We start from the raw sequence: 20,061 nt of genomic DNA, 5'->3' as shown, positions 1-20,061 counted from the left end.
GGTCACATGAAGTACAACTAAAGGGAAAACCCAGGAAGGGCATCGAAACCAAAAATCAAACCAAAACACTGGATTTGAAGTCACAGGGTTTGGGCTTTATACTTATTACTTGGGCAATCATGGGAGTTGACCTGGGCTTCAGTTTCTTTATCTATAAAATGAGTGGACTGAGTTATACAATCTCTAAATCTTTTTCAGCTTTAAAACCTAATATCCTAGGAACCCTGAAACCCAGCTCAGGGGGGTCTAACTATCATTATCATCAGCAATATGCATTTATGAAGCCCCTACTATATATTAGGCACTGTGCTAAGTTTTGGAGATTCAAAAAAGACAAAAAAAAATCAAATGATTAAACAAACAAAATATGGTATTGAATGCGGTGGGCTACTGTTGTGCCACAGAATGAGAACTTTAGCTTGTGAATTCCTAGAGAGCTAACAATCCCCAAGACTTATCACAGGACCCCATACATAATATGGGCTTAATAAAAGCTTGCCAATACTGATGAAAGAGACTGGGTCGGAGAAACCTAGAAAGAACTGTTTGAATTGGTGCAGAGTAAAACAAGCAGAGCCAGAACAATTTATACAATAACTATGCTGTAAAAGCAAATAACTTTGAGAGATTTCAGAACCTGATCAATGACATGATCAATCACTATTTCAGAGGACTGGAAACATAAAGCATGCTCTCTACATCCTGATAGAGAGTTGATTGAATAGTCAGGATGAGAAATCCATTTTTGGATGTGACTAATATACAAATTGTTTCATCTGTGCATGTTTGTTCCAAGGGTTTTCTTCTTACATTTTTCCTTTCTCGGTGGTGAAAGGGAAGAAAGAAAAAATGCTTAGTTAAAAATAATCCCCCCCCCAATAAAACTGCATTACCTTTAAATCTCCAAGCTTCTGTTATGTTTCCTCTGGCAGAGGAGAGCAGGGTCTTTCTTCTATCACTGGAAGAGAACGGGAGCTCCCTCCCACATCCCTTGTCCTGTGGGTGTACTCTCACTTACGTGTTGTGAGTGTGAATATAGACATGGTGCAGGACAGCCTGAGGCAGAGAAAATACATAGACCACAATTCGCTGAAGGATGTTACTGGTCTCAGCAAAGAACTGGTCAAAACCCCAACACTTCTCTTGGTCCACCTCCAGGATGTTGGCCAGGATGGGCACCAGCTGGGCCTGCAGCCCCCTGTTCCCATCAAAGACATGGATGATCAGTGACCAGGCATCAAGCATGCTCCATCTTAGCCCTGTGAGCTTTATCACCCATGCAGGGAAATAGCTATAACTCTCATTGAAGATGGAGTAGGAGCTTTGGGCCTGCTGGCTTCCTTTGTGACCCAGTTTGTATCCTAACCCCTTTTTAATTCCTCCCACCATCACAATTGTAATCTTCTTCAATGGCTTCCCTCCTGAGATCAATAAATACTGTATGTACTCTCAGACACTGACTTTGGGCAACCACTGTTTACCTTAGTTTCCTCATCTGAAAATGGGAATAATTGTAGCACCTTCCTCACAAGACAGTTGTGAGAATCAATTGGGTCAATATTTGTAAAATTCTTCCACCCAGTATCTGGCACATTGAAAGTGAGACATAAATGGTTGTTAGCTCTTTTTAAACTCTTATGATCTTGCTCTCCCCAGGGCCTTTGCTAACACAGTATCTGGCTCAGAGTAGGCCTTTAATAAATGTTAATGGACACACAAAGCCCTGAGAGGTAAGTAGGGTGAGTACCTTCACCCCCATTTTACAGATGAGGAAGTGGCTGGCATCTCACAGATGTGTGAGCTAGGAGCTGGATTTGTCAATTGAGGCTTTGTCTGGAACCAAAGCCAAAACTATTTCTTAGACAGACTTACATAGACAACATTATGTCTGGAATATAATAAGAGCTCAATACATGTTTATTAATCAAGTGATTGGGAAGTTAAGACACTTGCATGAAGTCACACAGCAACTCAGTGACGATGTTGACCTGGTGACATTGGAAGGAGGGAAGGAGACTGGACCAGGAAGAGATCAACACTGAACTGACTGAGGAATAGACAATGCCTATCATGGCCCCAGTCAGGGCTGGAAGCCTTGCTCCCAGTTGGAAGAAGGAATGTATAGGACAGATCCAGACTTCAGGTTTCCTCAGCCCCAAGATCACTACTCACAGAGACAGCCTGCAGGTGATAGGCAGCTTGTAGCTCCACTCCAGGGGCCCGTTTTCTCGTTTTTGGGTGCCTGCAATGGCCCCAGTTGGTTTCTCTGTGGTGATTCTGAACCTGGAAGGAAGGGGAACCCAGGGTCAGGAGAAACTCCTAGGTACTGGTGCAGAATATAGAAAATGTGTACATAAAGAATGGTAAGTTTGAGAGACTGCTACTACCAGAAAGGGAGAGAGGAGAGGAGGAGAGGGAGGACAAGGAGAAGAGAGGAGAGAGAGAGAGAGAGAGAGAGAGAGAGAGAGAGAGAGAGAGAGAGAGAGAGAGAGAGAGAGAGAGGCAGAGACAGACAGACAGAAACAGAAATAGTGACAGAGAAAGACAGAATGAATGAGAAGAGAGACACAGAGAGAAATAGAGACAGAAATAGAATGAGAGAAGAAGAGAGACACAGAGAGAGACAGGGAAAAAGAGAGAGGAGTGGGAGAGAAAGAGAAAGATGAAAGAATAGAGCAAAGAGAGGGAGAGGAAGAGAAAGAGAGAGAGAGATAGAGAGAGAGAAGACAAAGTCAGACAATAGACAGAAAAGAATGAGAAAGAGGGAGTACTCAATTGTCTTATTTCATCCTCACTATAATTGTGGGAGCTGGGTGCTGTCATTATCCCCATTTTATAGATGAGTGGCATAGGCTAGCTGCCTTGCCCAAAGTCACACAGGTAGTAAGTGTCTGAGGCCACACTGATGTTGTCTCTTCCTGACTCCAGACTTAGTTATTATGCCACCTAGCTGGTTCAACATAGGAATGGAAGCTCCAAGAGGGAAAGCATTGCCATATTTTTGCCTCTTTCTCTGATCATTCCAGCCTGGACAGTTGGGTCCACATAATTTTAGTCCTGAATTAGATTTGATTGCAATTGTTCTAAAGATTTCACTTGTGCCTTAACTAGTCTAAAAGCTTCCTGGGGGTGGATGGGGGCGGTCCTTGTTTCAACCTTTCCTTTGTAATTCCCCCAACCTTCTGCTTGAGTCAGGGACTGGATCACCCACAGCATCCTTTATATCCCCAACACCCAAGATGACACCTGCTACCTGAAATTGCTTCTTGACTTTAGTTATAGTTACTCAGTAGATACCCAGCAGACAGGGGAGGTCGAGGCTACACACTTGAGAATTCCTCATCATAAATGGGAGGCAGGGGTGGAAGGGCAGGCTGATGGTAAGTAAGGGGAAAGGATATTTTTTAGTTGGAGGACTTGTTATGGGAAGGGAATAGAGGAATAACTGCAATAGAAGAGTTAAGAACCAGCTTCTGTCCTGACAAAAACATCCAACTCTAATCAAAGATTCAAGGTTCAAAGTCCACCCTTGCCACTTATGCCCTGTGTGACCTAGGCAAACCTCTTCACTCCCTGAGCTTCAGTTTCCAAATCTGTGAAATGAAGGAGCTAGGTTCTTTGGCTTTTGGAATTCCCTCTGGCTTCCCACCCCTACTAGGGCACACTGCTGCCAGCCTTTCCTTGCCTCCCCGACCCTTGGCATACATGATCTCCTTGTTCCGTCGAGGCCCACCAAAGGGGACAAAGGGGAGGCTGCCCGTGGCTGCGTGGTACAGGGTTACCCCAATGCTCCACAGATCTACTGTCACCCCAAATGCCTTTTGCTGAGGCTTCCGGAGAACTGCCCGCTCATAGACATCTGGGTGCTGTGGAAGGAACAACCAGAGAAGGACCATTGTTGGCAGATAGGGTGAGAAAGTATCTCTTATTTAGGGGGCACAGATGTTCTTTGGACCTTTTGTCTCCAGGCCTCCTTCTGATTCCTCAGTCTAAAATGTAACCAATTTGTGATCTATCCAAGTCACTTATCTTGAGATAAGTGACCATCTTAAGAGTAGAACCTGCCCAGAATAAGTTTCTGATACGATGAAGTAATGTGTCAGAGTACATAATGATTCAGACTTAGGAATCAGAAAGTCCTAAGTTCAAATCCTGCCTCAGCCATTAACTGTGTAGCTCAGGGCAAGTCTTTTCTATGCCTCAGCTTTCTCATTTGTATAATGAATTTGGACTTGATAGTTTCTAAGGTCTCTTCTGGCTTCAATCTTTGAGACTATGATATAAAGATTGTGACACCAAAATAATGTCTTTACTTTCTCTAAGTCACAACTCTCTGTGCCAGTTTTCTCCTGTGGAAAGGGGCTGGATCTTTCAGCTCTAAATCTTACTATTATCTGAGATAGCAAATATCACTTTCCTAGGGGCCTTGACTCCCAGTTCAAGGATGGTCCCCAGGGCAGGAGGAGTCAAACAGAAGCAAGTTGGAGGATGAAGGATTCTATGGCCCAACCCAACTTGGGGAAAATGGAGGGGAGGTAATGAATACTTCCCCCAATTAGTCTGTCATTATTATGTTATTACCATATATTAGTATAATACATATTAATACCATAGTATAAAATAGTACTTGGTATAATATATACTGATTCCATAGAATATTACAGGTTATAATACATGGTTTAATATATACTGATTCCATAATATCATACATGGTATAATTTATATTAATATCATAGTATATTACATGGCATAATACATACCAATAACACAGTATAATATAGTATAAGGTATAATAGATACCAATACCATAGTATAATACATATACTAATACTATGGTATAATCTGGTACATGGTATAATCTAGATGGATACCATAGTATAATACATGGTATAATACATACTAATACCATAGTATAATATAATACAAGATATAACAGATACTAATACTATTGTATAATACATACTAATATAATATAATGTATGGTATAATAGATACTGATACCATAGTAAAATACATGCTATAATATAAATATATATATATATATATATATACACCAATATCATAGTAAAATATAATAGCAGATATAATAGATACTGATACTATAGGATAATGCTTGATATAATACATACTAATCTCATAGTATAATATGTACTAATACCACATAATAGTAGTCAGATAGCATCCTATTTGCAAACAGGGGAATAAACTGCATAATATCCCACTAAACTCTTGGGAAGTCTTAAAAAAAAGTCTCCCAGTTCAGAGCACTCAAGACACATAACTTACCAGATATTCTTCTGTGCCATAGACAGAGACAAACTTTTCATCATCTTCCAGCTCCCTGGCAGCCCCAAAATCTGTCAATTTATAGATACTCTGCCCATCCTCTCCCAAAAGCCTCATGATATTCCCAGGCTTGATGTCTCTATGGACAATGCCATTCTCTCGGAGGTGATTCATTCCAGCCACTGAAAACAAGGGGAGATATTTTTCTTTGTAGGGAGGACACCCCAAGGATAGAGTCAAGGGAATCTCAGAGGGGAATGTTAGGACTTGTTATTTTTCAATAGTGTATGACTCTTCATGACCTCCTTTGGGGTTTTATTGGCAGAGAAACTGGAGTGCTTTGCTATTTCCTTCTCCGATTCATTTTACAGATGGGGAAATTCAAACAGACTCCAATAAACCCATGAAACAGGTTTAAATGATTTGAGAGGTTGATGGGATCATTACCCTCATTTTATAACAGAAGAAACTGAGGCAAACAGAAGTTAAATGTTTTGCCCGGGGTCATATAGCCAGTAAGATTCTGAGGATATATTTGTACTTAGAAAGTCCTCTTTGGTGGTCTAGAGGCTAATATTCAATGCTATCACCTCCTGAGCTTAGATTTAATCCCCAGTCAGGAAAGAAAATTTAGGGGTAGTTAAATGGTACAGTGCATCAATCTTAGCTAAGCTTGAATGAAGACTTGAGTTCAAATCTGATTTCAGATATTCACTTTCTGCACCCTGGACAAGTCACTCCACTCTGCTTTAGTTCACTGTAAAATAAGCTGGAGAAGGAAAGGGCAAACCCCTCCCAAATCTTTGTCAAGAAAATCTCAGGTAGAATCCTAAAGAGTTAAACATGACTCAGAAAAGACTTTAAAACAACTTCCTGACTCCAAGCCTAGTGCTCTCACCATTGCACCACTTAGTTAGTTGTTCCATAATTTTCATAATGAAAATTATGAAAAGGTACAGAAGTGAAAATTTCCCATTCACCCGTTTAGGGAACTCAGGGGTTCTGGTTTCATTTTAAGAAGTAACCTTACATTAGATTTAGAGAGGCATCTGTGGTCTAGACCTTCTGGTCTGAATCTGGAGCCTCAGGGTGGTAGCTTAGACAGCAACAGGATAGATTTGGGCTCGAGCAAAGGATGGAATTGAAAACAACCTGAATTTTAAACTGAATGGTTTATAATCACATATTTGACAATTCTGGTCCCCCTGTTGCCTCCTGTGTGTGAGAGGGCAAAGTCTCATGAACCTGACCCATATCCCTTAGTACCATAGGATGTCAGGAAAGGCAATATGTTTGCAGGGCTGCATGTAGAGGTAGGGTGATTGGGATTAAATCCTGTTTCAGATCCTTACTACTTTTGTGATCTTGGCTAAGTCACTTCAATTCTCTGAACCTGTTTCCTAATCTGTAAAACGTTTCAGTTGAAATCTAAGGTCCCTTCTAGTTTTATAATCCAGTCTTAGATCAATCAATCAGCAAGAATCTGGAACTATGCTAAGCACTGGGGATGCAAAGAAGAAGAAAAACCAGTCCCTGCCCTCAAGTAGCTTACCTTCTAACGTGGGAAAAATATGCGCATACACAATACATTCATTTATACACATATATAAAAACACACAAATATACATATATAATAACATATGCATATATATACATATATAAATATAGATTAGGAAGGAATGGAACTATCAATTGAGGTAGGGAGGAAACAAGAAAACCTTGAGTTCAGACTTAAGGGATTCAGAGCTAAAAAGGACCTCATTTTATAGTCTGCCTTTCCCCCCAGATGACGAGGTTCCTTGGATCTGACATCAGAGCTGGAAGGGATCTTAGAGACCATAGGTCTAACTCTCTAATTTTACTGAGGAGGAAGTTGAGACCCAGAAAGAATAAGGTCACCCAGTTGGACGGGTGGATTTGGAGTCTGGAAGCTCAGAGTTTGAAACTGGTCTCAGATACTTCTTAACTGTGTTATCCTAAGCAAGTCACTTGCTCTCTGTCTGCCTCAATATCCTCATCTATGATATAGGAATAGTATTAGTCCCTATGATGTAAGGAAGGTACTCTCATGGTGGACAGAAGAAGCACTGCAAGGACGCTCTCAAGGTCTCTCTGAAGAACTTTGGAATTGATTGCATGACATGGGAGATGCTGGCAAAGAAATACCTGAACCTGAATGGTGAATCTTCATCAGAGAAAGTGTGATGCTTTATGAGCAAAGCAGAATTGCAGAAGCTCAAAAGAAATGGGAGATGAGTAAAGTGAGGCATCTTCACCCCCAATGTTCCCAAAGATTCTTTGGGTCTGACCTGCAGTAGAACATTCCCAGCTTGTATGATCTGATCAGTCATAGTTGGACACACTGTACCTTGACCCCAACACAATGATGTCATTTTGGTTCTCTTTCAAAACAAAGGCAATAATCAATCTCACAGGGCAGTCATAAAGATTAAAGATCATTAAAGATCTCTCTCTCTCTCTCTCTCTCTCTCTCTCTCTTACACACACACACACACACACACACACACACACACACACGCAAAGTGCTTTGCAAATTTTAAAGAAACAATATAAATTCTAGTTGCTGTTGGTTGTTTTTATAATACAGCAGAGTTGAGATTTGAACTTAGGTCTTCTAGCTCCAAATACATCACTATCTGATAAACACCATTATTGAAGAAAAAGTAGAAGGTTGGAGCCCAGAGCCCACTCTACCCACCCCCCCCAATCCCCAATTATTCCTCCTGGAAACTCACCCACACATCGTAGGACCACCAGAAACTCAGCTTCTGCTAGTCCAAAGGCATTCTCTGGGTTCTCCAGCACACTGAGCAGGCTGCCACTGGAGCAGTACTCCATCACTAGCACCTTCTCCTTATCGTTGCCCTGGGGAAAAGATGCCCAGAAAGGTAGCTCCTCAGACCCACTCAGGGAGGGGAGATATTGGTAACTCCTGGCCCTTCCTTTATATCCATCCTTCCAGAGCACTCGAAGTCTAGGATTCGGATCTTTGCAGGGGAGGCCCACCCACTCTCCACTTCCCCAGACTTCTTTCCTGTGCCCAGCTGGCTGACTGGTTAGTTCTCTATTTCTACCCTCTACCTACATCTTCTCCTCTTGCCCTGAAGGGGATACTCTCCCCCTACTCCACAGAACCCTTCACAGAGTAGGAACCCTCCCTACCCAATTTCTAGTCCTATTCTTGCCCCCAAATCTGCCTCCTCTAGGAAATCCTTTGTAACTAATGCAAGTGGCTCTAATTTTTCCTTTACCCCATGTACATAATGGATATATAGTCATCTCACTGGTTTTCTATTTTGTATATGATTTTAAGTGTTTCCTTTTTTGTGTCGTAACTCCCCCAGCCAGGGAACTATCTAAAGAGATCTCCTTCCTTCTCTATATTTACCTCTGCAATGCCCCAATACAACATCAAAAATCAATTATTAGGTACCTACTATGTCAGTCAATAAACATTTATTAAGTACCCACTAGTACTCCAGGCCCAATGGAATGCCAGTCACTTGGACGTCAAAAGACAGAAATGAAACAATCTCTGTCCTTAAGAATTTTACCTTGTCCTAGGAGAGCCTTGAATATATATATAATTACATTACAAAATAAATACAAGACAGTTTTGTGGAAAGGAGATGCTAGTAGTTAGAGTGGATGATGACAAAAACTTTGGCATCATGGTCTGATCAGCCATAGTTGGACACTGAGCTGACCTTTGGGGGAAATTGGAGGTTCTAAACATGGAAGCAATTGAATTATAAGCATGAAGGATAAACCAGTGTAAAAGGAACAGAGGTGGGAGTGGGGTGTCACAAATGAAGAATAGTAAAGTGAGGCATCTTCACCCCAGTGTTCACAAAGATTCTTTGGGTCTGACCTGACTAGAATGAATAGAATATTTAAGACATATGTTGATGCCAGCTTGTAAATGGGTTAAAATTTCAAATATAAGAATTTGTATTAGGTCCAGGAGGCAATAGGGAGCTATTGGTCTTTATTGAATAGGAGAATGACTTAGATATGTACTTTGGGAAAATCATTTTGCAAATTCTGTGGAGGCTAGACTAGAGAGAAAGAGAGAGAGGGAGAGCCTTGTCTAATTTACTGAACATACCATTTCCTCCACAGCAAACAACTTGACAATGTTTTGATGTTTCAGCTTCCTCAGGACCTCAAACTCCCTCATGCGTACTTCTCTGGGGCGTAGGTAGCTGGCATTGTTGAACACTTTCACAGCAACAAGTTCTCCAGATTTCTGTGGGTCAGGGGAAGGGTGGCAGGAAAGATCACCCTGAGTCCCACCTCTGCCCTGGGAAGCAGCCATGTACCCTACTACCCTCCATCCATTCTGACTTAGCACAAGTTCCCCCAGGAAAATGAGATGCTCCAGCCCTGGTGAATGAGGTACAGGGAATGCTCCAGAAGGCCAACATGTTACTGGCCAGGAGTGACTGAAGACAGAAAAAAGAACAAGTCTACTACTGAGTTTTCCTTTGGAATCTCAACTGTATAATGGGATCACAGATCGATAGTTGGAAGGGACCTTCTCACAATTAACCTAGCTTCCTCTAGGAGAAAAAAATAACTCTTTGACTTTCAATCAATCGATCAATATTAAGAGCCAGGCACTGTGGCATCTCGTAGTGCCCATATCAGACAGAACATTGGACTGGATGGGCCAAAGGATCATTTATCTGAAAGTCATCTCACCTAAGGCCAAATAACTTGCTTAAAGTTCCACAGACAAAGTTGGGATTTGAGAACCAGTCTTTGATTTGAAAGGCATCACTCTTAGTTCACTATTTCTACCTAGGTGCTTTTCACTAGGTTAGTAGGGTGCTTGCTAGGTCATTCTACTAACCCGCCATCCATGAACATACCTTATTTCGAGCTCTATACACGCTGGCAGTGGCCCCCTGGCCCAGGAGATCGTCCGTGTGCCAAAGGTAATTGGCTGTACTTTGCATTTCCAAGTGTCTGCAACAGCCCAGTTCCTTTCTGTCCAAGAAAAGAGAAAGGCCAGTGGAAAGGTACTCAGTAAATTTGTGGGTGCCCCTTCACAAATCTGAGAATCTTGTTTCCCAAGATTATCCTGTATAACCAAATGGGTTGCTAGTTCCCACCTTCTAGGGAGAGAGAAGGACTCTTATACACAGCTATATCATGACTTCCTGAGGGTCACTCAGCCCCTCACTAAGAGAGCAAGCAATTGAACCCAAATAGCTTCCTAAAACCTGTGCATCTCCCCACCATGCACATGTCCACTAAGAACCTCCTCACCAAATGGAACCACTTGCAGAGAAAAACTTCTTGCCTCTGCGATCTCTTCCAGGGCAGTAAACACTCCGTATTACTGATGTCTGAATTTGGGATTATACCAGGAAGCAGAAACAATGTTGGGGGAAGGGCCCCAGGGCCGGGCAACATAAACCACAACACCAAAATCTCCAAAATTTCAACACAAGCCTGGAGCCCCTCCCCATTGGCTCACCAGGGGAACCAACCACTTCCTGCTTCAGCAAACCACAGTCTCCCGGACAGATGGCTTGGGAGTTTCACACATATCACATCCAGAGGAAAAAGGAATAGCAGAAGGCTGATATCCCTTAGCAGCCCCAATTCCAAACCCAACATCCATTACTATCTTCCTGAGGGCTAGTTCTTCCAAAGTCATTACATTTGTAAAGTCTTTCTGTTAAGTCCATGGAGAAATCAAGACTAAACCTTCTGCATATAACAAGACTTAAGAATATTCTCCAGGGAGAGGTTGGATAGAAAGTCTGAGAAGGGAGATGATGGGCAGGCTTAATATGCCTTTCCCAAAATACTCTGTCTTGGACTTGCTTTCTAAAGGAGCAAATACACTAGGGACTTTATTTCAACATTTAACTATGATCTGTTGAGCAAAAAGATCTGGGAATCGTAGCTTTTAGAGGGGGAAGGGATTTCCCTGCCCTAAGGAAATTTTTTCCCCCATTTTCTAGTGATGCAGCTGGGGTCTAGAGAGGCTGCCAAGTTGCTAAGTAACATAGAAGTCTCTAAAATGTAATGTGAATGAATTCCAACAAGACTGGGTAAGAATTGGTTGGGGAACATTGGTTGGCTTGAGGGTGGAAAGAAGGGAATCCTCAAAAGGTTGGGGGGGAGATCTTGGGGTAGAAGATGAAGTTAAACCCTTCCTACAGTCAGTGAAATAGGCCCCAGTTACTAAGTAGCTGAAAATACCCTGACCTCTTCTTCCCCCCCCATCCATGTTAGACTTCACTAAGATTGGAAAGGCCATGAGGGCAGGGGTTAATTCCTCATTTTTTAATCCTCTCAGGAAAGCATATGGCATTAAAAATATTACCTGAATTCTTAATTTAGTGCCTGTACCTTATTTCTCGGCTCTGAAGTCAACAGATTAAAGACCCTGCAAAATGCTCCATGTATCAGATCATGCCTTAGGGTTGGGGATGTAAAAACAATCCAAAAACTGTTCTTGCCCTCAGAAAGTTTTCGTTCTAGAAGGTGAAGTGGGATAGAGGAATGTATCATTTACACGGATAATAAATAAAATTAGGTACCACCCCAGTGCCATACCTATAGAAACCCTAACCACAGAGGAAGGGGGAAATTAAGTCAGCCAAATCAAGACCTACCAGGGGGTCTAGGCCACACTTACCAGTGCACTGACTTGAAACCCAATGGTTCTCCGCAAACCTGTGAGATGGACTTTCTGTCTCAAGGAAGCCCAGAAGCTAAAATGCACCTGAAAGAATCAAGAGAAGAGCTTCAGAGCCACCTGGCTAAATGTAGCAAGAGGCTGAGCCCTCCTCATCCTTCCTCCAAGGCTGCTTGCCTCAGCCCTTTAACCCTTTCCGGTTTGTCATACTCCCCACAGGTTGGGGCCCTTGGGGACAGGCTGGGGGTTTCCAAACTTATTACTCCTCAGAAACTCAAAGCTATTTCTTCCGCTGGGGATCCAGGCCGGAGACACAGCATCCACCTAGGAGACAAGGACATCAGAAGACTAGAGAACAGAAAGCAAAAAAGAGGAAACCTAGTCTCTCCTGAGGAGTTTGGGGACAACAGAGAAAAGGAAATGGTCACATGGAAGCTTTGCTGTCTCCTAGGTCCCCAACCAGTGGAAAATAAGAGGGTGATAGAATATTAGGGCTGCAAGGGACCTTTGGGATTCCATTCAATCCCTTCTTCACTGTGCAAAAGAGAAAACTGAGGGAGCTCTCCTATACCCCTGGAGAACAAAGTCCATCTAAGATGGACTTAAATATGGATGGGTACAGGAGACAGATGGGCTATGGATCTGGGCAACATCTTTCCTTCAACGTCCTGTCAAGATCTGGTGTCCCAGATCAACCAGAGTTCATGGGCATGGAATGGTGGCTCGTGTTCTCTCTCCAGAGAAGCCAGCACCCAGCTCTGCCCCTAACACCCACTCCCCCCAAACACCCGAAGCATCCCATGGAGCAGAATGCCTCCCCTCCCCCAGCCCTGGGGCTGCTGCCGCTGCAGGACCAAAGTCTCACTGCCTAGAAGACGTGGAGACAGCTGCAAGAGTCCCAGCTCACCTGGCGCCTGCACCTGCAGGGAGGGCCAGGCCGATTACCATGGAGGAGGCCGGAGCTGGAGACGTCCTCCCCAGCCTGGCCCCAGCGCCCAGGCCGGCTCAGCTCAGCGCCTTGACTCTCCTCTTCTCCAGTACTTCCTGATTTTTTTCTCTCTTTCTTAAAGAGACAGAGGCCCTTGCTCAGCAGCTGGTCCCCACCCTGAGCAGAAAGAGAAAGAGAAGGGAGGAGATGGAGCCAGGTCTGACCTGCCAGGACCTCCAGGAAGGCCGGTTGGCTCTGGGTCCCAGCTGGGGGAGGTGCTCGAGGCTCCGCGGAGGCAGGGAAGCCCTAATTCACTGGGCTGGCTAGCCCAGGTGCTTAGACAGGTTGGACAAGTTCATTCAGTCAACTGAGATCATAGTGGCCTTCAGAAGGCAGGTTTCCCAGGCCACCTCCGCTCGCCTCCCTTCGGCCTGCTTCCAAGGAGACCTCTGAACCCAAACCTTCTGAAGGCCAGCACAACCCCTCTGATTGAGCCGCCCTGAACCCCGCCCCACCCTGATGGATCCTCTCTGAACCCCCTGGATGATCTTCTCCAAAGGCCTTGGGAGAGAGTGGTTGGGAGCAAACTTTCCTTTGACTGATGGGAAACAGAGGCAGCGGCCAGCTGGCCCACTGTGGGAGGGCCTCTGCTAGGAGTCAAGCCCAGGTGTCCCAACATCCCATCCAGGAGTCATTTCCCAATACCAAGGTTGGATTGGATAAGAGGGTAGAAACCAGGAAATTCCATGTTTCTGTAGAAAGGAGGAAGGGACTTTCCCAGGGCCACACCTGGTGGTTTCCTCTATCAGCCCCACCCCTACCCCGACACAAAGTCTGGGCCGTCTTCTGACTTAGATAAGATAAACCCTGCCTAAGGGAGCTCTGCTTCCCCAGCAGCGGCTAACAACAGGCCTCCCTGCCACCCTCTGGACACTGGGACGAGCCTATGACCATCCGGGACTATGACCTGGACTGAAGTGACCTTTCACCTTATTCTGAGGACACTGGTTGCAAACCACCTGCCCTAGCCCCATTAGAGTGTAAGCTGCTTTGAAGGCAGGGACTGTTTGGCTCACCTTTATTTGTATACTTATCACTTAATATAGTACCTAAAACATCTTCCTCCCTTCCTTCCTCCCTCCCTTCCTTCCTGTCTTCCTTCCCTCTTGCCTTCCTGCCTTCCTTCCCTCTCTCCTTCCTTCCTTCCTTCCTTCCTTCCTTCCTTCCTTCCTTCCTTCTTTCTCTTTGTTCCTCCCCTCCTTCCTTTCTTCTAGTTCTTTCTTCCTCTTCTGTCATGAATACCTTCAGAAATTAAGGAAGCCCATGAGTCCCTTCTCAGCATATTTGTAGCCAATGTTTATAATTGAAGGACCAGCTAAATTTAAGTTAGAGGTTCTTGCAAATAAAGATGTAATTTTTTTCTCTATCCAAGTTCACAGACCCCTCCCCAAATCTATCCATGCACTCCTTAGGGGTGCTCTAGAAGGGTTGGGATGGAGAGCTGATTTTGAATCCTCACTCTCCAACACTTATTTGCTGTGAGGCCTTAAACCAGGGGCTAAACTTCTTGGAAGACTGGCTGGAGGACTCATCTAACAAAATGGGGATAATAAGTCTATCACCTCTCTATCGCCCAAGGCAGGGTTAGGAAGTGTTTTGAAGCCTGAGAGCACTAGAGAAAAGTGAATTGTGATTATGCTGCCCTCCTTATGGGTCAGTTTTTCAATTTACAAAGAAAAAAAGGTCTGATTTTGCCCCTCCCCCCCCCCCAGTGAAAATTCTCCCCATTACTCTCTTGTACCTTTAAATCCTTTTTTTCTTAACCCCTGATATCAAGTTGGTTGATCTAACTTGGAAAATCATTAGAATTTCAAGACCCTCCTTTGATTCAGATGAATTGTTCTGTCATCTGGGTCTTATATATTCTTGGCAGAGATACTGGAGTAGTTTAGCCTTTCCTTCCCCAGCTCAGGGCCAAATGACTTGCTCAGGTTCATAAAAACTGTCTAAGGTTAGATTTGAACTCAGGAAGATGAGTCTTCCTGACTCCAGGCCCTCCATGGAGTTCACTGAGATTCAGATGAGAATCATCTCTAAACTGGCTTTTAAAGCTCTTCTCCTTCTGACTCCTCCCTAGTTCTTTCCAGTCTTCTTGCATGCTTACTCTACAATCCAGTCCAGCCATATGGCGCTCACCATTTCTCACATGATCCCTCTACCATCTTTGCCTGCCTGTGGTGCACTCCATCCTCATCATCAACTTTCAGAATCATTGGCTTCTTGGAAACTGAGCTAAAGTGCCAACTTCTATGTGAAGACTTTTTTGTCTCACCCCTCCCAGCTCGCCCATGCCTGCCCTCAGAAAATGACTCAATGTTCAATCTGCATATACTCTATATATTCATACTTATGTGGGTACACATCTCTTGCCAAGACAGGGACTGTTTCACTTTTGTGAATTTTGTGAATAATTTATAGAATGCATCCCCAGTGCTTAGGACAAGCCTGGCCCCATAGCAGGCTTCAAATAAATCTCCCAATCAATTTAATCAATAAACAAGTATTTTTTTTAGGTTTTTGAAAGCAAATGGGGTTAAGTGGCTTGCCCAAAGCCACACAGCTAGGTAATCATTAAGTGTCTGAGGCCAGATTTGAACTCAAGGACTCCTGACTCCAGGGCTGGTGCTCTATCCGCTGTGCCACCTAGCTGCCCCAATCAACAAGTATTAAGGATGCACTTACTATTATTCCAGGATAATAAGCATCATTATACAAAGCATGAAACAATTTCTACCTGAAATGAACAACTGACCTCTCTGGCTTCTTTAAGTTCCAACTAAAATCCCTTCTTCTACACTGGAAGCTTTCCCCAAGTCTCTAATTCTAATCCTTTGTCTCTGTTAATTATTTTCTATATATCTTCATTTAACTATTTTGGGGGTAAACATTTGTTTGCAGGTTGGCTCCCTGACTAGGCACTGCCTCAATCAAACTGAGACCTAGGAAAGGTCTTAACTCTAAAAGACCAAGGTCTTCCACTGCATTTTGGGCTATTCCCCAGTCATTCTAATCTATACCTGACCACTGATCCCAGATGGCTCTGGAGGAGAAACTGAGGCTGGTGACTTAGCACAGCATCCCTTACTCAAGTCCAAATCACTGGCTTGTGATGGCATCACCTCCCTGATGTCATGGTCCTCTTCAAGAATAAAGAACAAACAACAACTTTCTATTTATCCTGAATATAACTTTTTTTGAGGGGTATATATTTGTTTCCAGATTGTCCTCCCAGTTAGATTGTGAGCTTCTTGAGGACAGTCACTGTCTTTTACTTCTTTTTGCATCACAAGCACTGTGCTTAGAACATAATAGGCCCTTAATAAATTTGATTGATTGATACTTGTAGTTCTGAAGCTCAGGAGAGACTGGGACTATATATATATATATATATATATATATATATATATATATATATATACATGTATGTATCTAGAAGTCATCTATATAGATATGATCATTGAGCTCAAGATGAGGTGACCAAGAGAGGGCACAAAGGGAGAAAGAGAAAAGGACCCTGGATGGAGAAAAATCTTGGGGAATACTCATAATTAGGGGGTATGACATGTATGATGCAAAGGAGACTGAGGAGTGGCCAGATAGGTATGAGAGTGGTATCCCCATAGAGGAGAAAGTATTCAAGAGAAGACAGCAGCATCAAATGAAGCAGAAAGGTAGAAAAGAATGAGGTCATCAGATCAGTCAGTGAAGAGAGAATGGCTACTTCCTTCAATAGAGGGAAAGGGAAGCCAGGTTGTAAAGGGACTGAAGAGTTGGAAAAGAGAAGTGGAAGCTTCAGAGTCAGACAACTTCTCATTCTTCCTGGAATCACAGATATTTGTGAACATGTCTTTTACTTGGGTACATTAGATTGTAAATGCTTTGAAATCTGGCATGTGACATCAGTTGGTGCCTAATAATTGCCTGTGAAACCATTTGGACTGTGCCTTACCTGTTGTAACCTGCTTTTTGGAGCAGCAGATTTGCAGGTTGGTGAAAGTCCCTTTCAGTAGGGTGGGGCAAAAGAAAAAAAGGCATAAAGCTTCCCTTTGAGGCCTGTTGGTAGAAAGGAACACTGGTCAAAGTCCCAGCCTGAATCCCTACTTTTTGCTCTCTGGCTGAGGGCTGAGGACCATATTCGAATCCCAGACTCTTTCACTGCCTTCTCACTCTTGCCAGTCCAAAGGAGACTTACAGACCCCATGAGATTAGGTGGGTCTTTACTGATACCTCTCAGGTCTGAATGCATTCCTCTCATCTGGTGAGAAAGACTTTTTAATAGCAACAAGAAGGTGCTTTGTCATGTGTTTAATGTTTACAAGAAAATTTGGAAGAGGATCAGGAAATTAGAGCAGGAGGTGGGATGGGGGAGGAGGCTGAGGGAGATAGATCAGCAGAGGTGGGGGTGTTGCTGGGTCGTTATTTCCCTTCACTCCAAACTGACCTTCATCTGAACTCCTCCCTGTGGGAGCCCCTGTTGTCCACCCCCTTCTGGAGGGAGCTTCTGGACCCCTCTCTAAAGTGTATTGAGTAGAATAGTTATGAGCCATGGAGAGAGGCCCAGAGGAACAGCACCTAACCCCCACACATCCAGGACAGAGAGAAAAGGAAATAGTGGTAGAGTGGAAAAAAACGAGTCAGAGGATGTGGGTTCATATCTAGTTCTGTCACCTCTTACCTGGGTGACCTTGGCAAAGTTACTGCCTCTCTAAGTCTCAGTTTCCTTAGCTGTAAAATGAAGGGGTTTCATAAAAAGACTTTTAAAGTCTCTTCTAGCTTAGGATATCAATGACTCTTTAAAACTGGAGATGGTGGTATGTGAGGATTTTTCTTTCTCTTTTGTTGTTCAGTCATTTTCCAGTTATGTCCAAATCATCATGACCTCATTTGGGGTTTTTCTTGGCAGAGATACTGAAGTGATTTATCATTTCTTTCTCTGACTCTTTTTACAGATGAGGAAACTGAGACAAATGGTGTTAAGGGACTTGCCCAGAGTCACCCAGCTTGTAAGGTGGGAGGCAGAATTCAAACTCAAGTCTTCTTGAATTCAATACCTAGTTCCCCTAGCTGATAATGTGCATTCATGAACTTATGTCCAAGATTCTCTCAGAACAAGAAAAAAGAATTACTTTAAATAGATGAGGCTAACATAATTAAGGGAATGTACAGATATTCAAAATGGTACAACTAGTCTTGCCTCCTGTAGAAAGGCTAGGATTCCTGGGATTTATTGCTTGTCTTGATCATGGAATAATTGAAGGACTCAAGCCACACTTGAGAAGCCTTATCTATCAGGAGGAAGGGGTAGGGGAGGGGTCAAACTCAAGCATTGTGCATTTAATGACACCAAATTTGTACATATTTATTTATACAAGTCACCAATGGAGTGGAGCAGGGTTGTGTGTTTGCTTCCATGTTTTTTAGCATGATGGTTTCAGTGATGCTATGGGACACCTTCAATGAGGACAAAAATGGCATCAAGGTCAGCTACCACATTGACAACAAATTATTTAATTTGAAGAGTGCAAGCCAAGACTAAAATGGAAGTAGAGTTGATACATGACTTTTTGTTTGCAGATGATTGTGTACTCAATGCATCCTCTGCAGAGTATGAATCAATTCTCAGCTTCTTGGGCTCATTTTTGGTTTGACATAACACCAAGATAATAGGTTTTCCACCAGCCAGCACCACACCATCCATTTGTGGAACCATTGCTCATAGCAAATGGAGTTATTTTAAATGCTGTGGTTAAGTTCACTTAACTTGGAAGTATACTTTCCAGGGATGTGCATACATATAGATGATGAGGTTGATGCCTACGTTGCCAGAGTTAGCTTGGTGTTTGGAAGGCTCCAAAAGAATGTTAGGGAGAAGAGGTATTAGGTTGCCTACCAAACTGAAGATCTATGGAATCATTGGACAGACCTCATTGTTGTATGCCAGTGAATTCCGGTAGTGCTAAAAAAATGAATCACTTCCAATTGAATTGTTTTAAGAAGATTATGAAGATCACCTGGCAAGATAAGGAACCAGGCACTGAGGTCCTTTCTCAGATTCTACTACAGAGGACGCACTCCAATGGATTGGCCACATTGTCTGAATGCTGAAAGTATCTTTTCCCAAAAGACTATTTTATGGAGAATTCCCACAAGGTGAGTGCTAACACAGAGGTCAGAAGAGGTGATACAGTCTCTCTGAAGAACTCAGGTCTTGATTGCATGACTTGGTAGACACTGACCCAGGACTGTCTGGCATGACATGCTGCCTGTATCAAAGCAAAACTGCAGGAGCTCAAAAGAAATGAGATGAGAATGTCTACATTTTTACTCTGAGTGCTCCTTTGGACTATTTTTGCCGACCACCTTCTGAGCTGGTGTTGGTCTGATCGGCCAGTTGGCCACCCTGTACCTCAACCCTGATGGGGTGATGTCCTTTTGGTCTTCTTTGAGCAGGAGGACAAGAACTGAAGGATTCAACAAGCCACACCTGAGCAGCCTCATCTTTCTCAAGAATGGCTCAAGACCCAGGCATTATATGGTTTTTAGGCTTTAAAATGTCCCCTAGACCTCTTTGGAAGGTTCTAGGACATACTCTGAGCCTCAAAACTCCTTTCTGATGGCTTTCATTCAGGTTAGCACCGCCCCCCCCCCCAGGAGAGATTTCTGTATTCATTAACTTCTCCCATTCTGGGAGGGATTCATATATTGTGACATGTCATGCTCTATGTGGGTAAAATTGGGTCTGCTGGGGGTAAGAGGGCCAGTCTTAGGGTCTATATTCTGGGAGAAAGAAAAATATACTGTTGGCAAAACTCCAGGAATGCTTTTCTGGGGTCCTCTCTCCTCCCACCCCCTACCCCCATTCTCCTGTCTCTTTGGCACCAACATGAAGAAAGTAGTGAGAATTCTACCAATTACACCCAGAGAAGGTGGAAACAGTGAGGGAATAGTTGCTTGTCAAGGTAACGGACTGTGGTTCCATAGACAGACTAAATGGAAGATGGTGAAATTCTCCCCTGTAGATGCGGCTCTTCTTATACCTCTGGTTTCTAGTTGGATGACTGCCCCCCCCCGGCCCCATTCTTCACCCATGCTTCCAGGATGGATGCCA

At 43.5% G+C, this 20,061-nt stretch overlaps 1 protein-coding gene across 6 annotated transcripts in view; it reads right to left on the bottom strand.

Annotated features, from left to right (window-relative positions):
- The window catches only part of IKBKE (inhibitor of nuclear factor kappa B kinase subunit epsilon), a 34,670-nt gene extending 21,591 nt beyond the window's left edge, over positions 1-13,079 (bottom strand). Inside the window, exons 1-11 of one of the 6 annotated variants that reach the window (XM_074222529.1) lie at positions 12,873-13,071; positions 12,143-12,289; positions 11,966-12,052; positions 11,677-11,804; positions 10,182-10,299; positions 9,416-9,556; positions 8,043-8,172; positions 5,287-5,468; positions 3,706-3,866; positions 2,173-2,283; positions 1,019-1,198 (exon numbers count right to left, since the gene is read on the bottom strand). In XM_074222529.1, the coding sequence (XP_074078630.1) occupies positions 1,019-1,198; positions 2,173-2,283; positions 3,706-3,866; positions 5,287-5,468; positions 8,043-8,172; positions 9,416-9,556; positions 10,182-10,268 (992 nt within the window). In that variant the 5' untranslated portion in view covers positions 10,269-10,299; positions 11,677-11,804; positions 11,966-12,052; positions 12,143-12,289; positions 12,873-13,071. The other 5 variants (XM_074222534.1, XM_074222531.1, XM_074222532.1 and 2 more) reach the window with 5 other exon arrangements.
- Between the last annotated feature and the right edge of the window lie 6,982 nt (positions 13,080-20,061).

The sequence above is a fragment of the Macrotis lagotis genome, chromosome 2 (assembly GCF_037893015.1).
Source record: "Macrotis lagotis isolate mMagLag1 chromosome 2, bilby.v1.9.chrom.fasta, whole genome shotgun sequence".
NCBI lineage: Eukaryota > Metazoa > Chordata > Mammalia > Peramelemorphia > Peramelidae > Macrotis > Macrotis lagotis.
The sequence above is the reverse complement of the archived record's forward strand: the minus strand, read 5'-3'. Positions and strand labels throughout refer to the sequence as shown.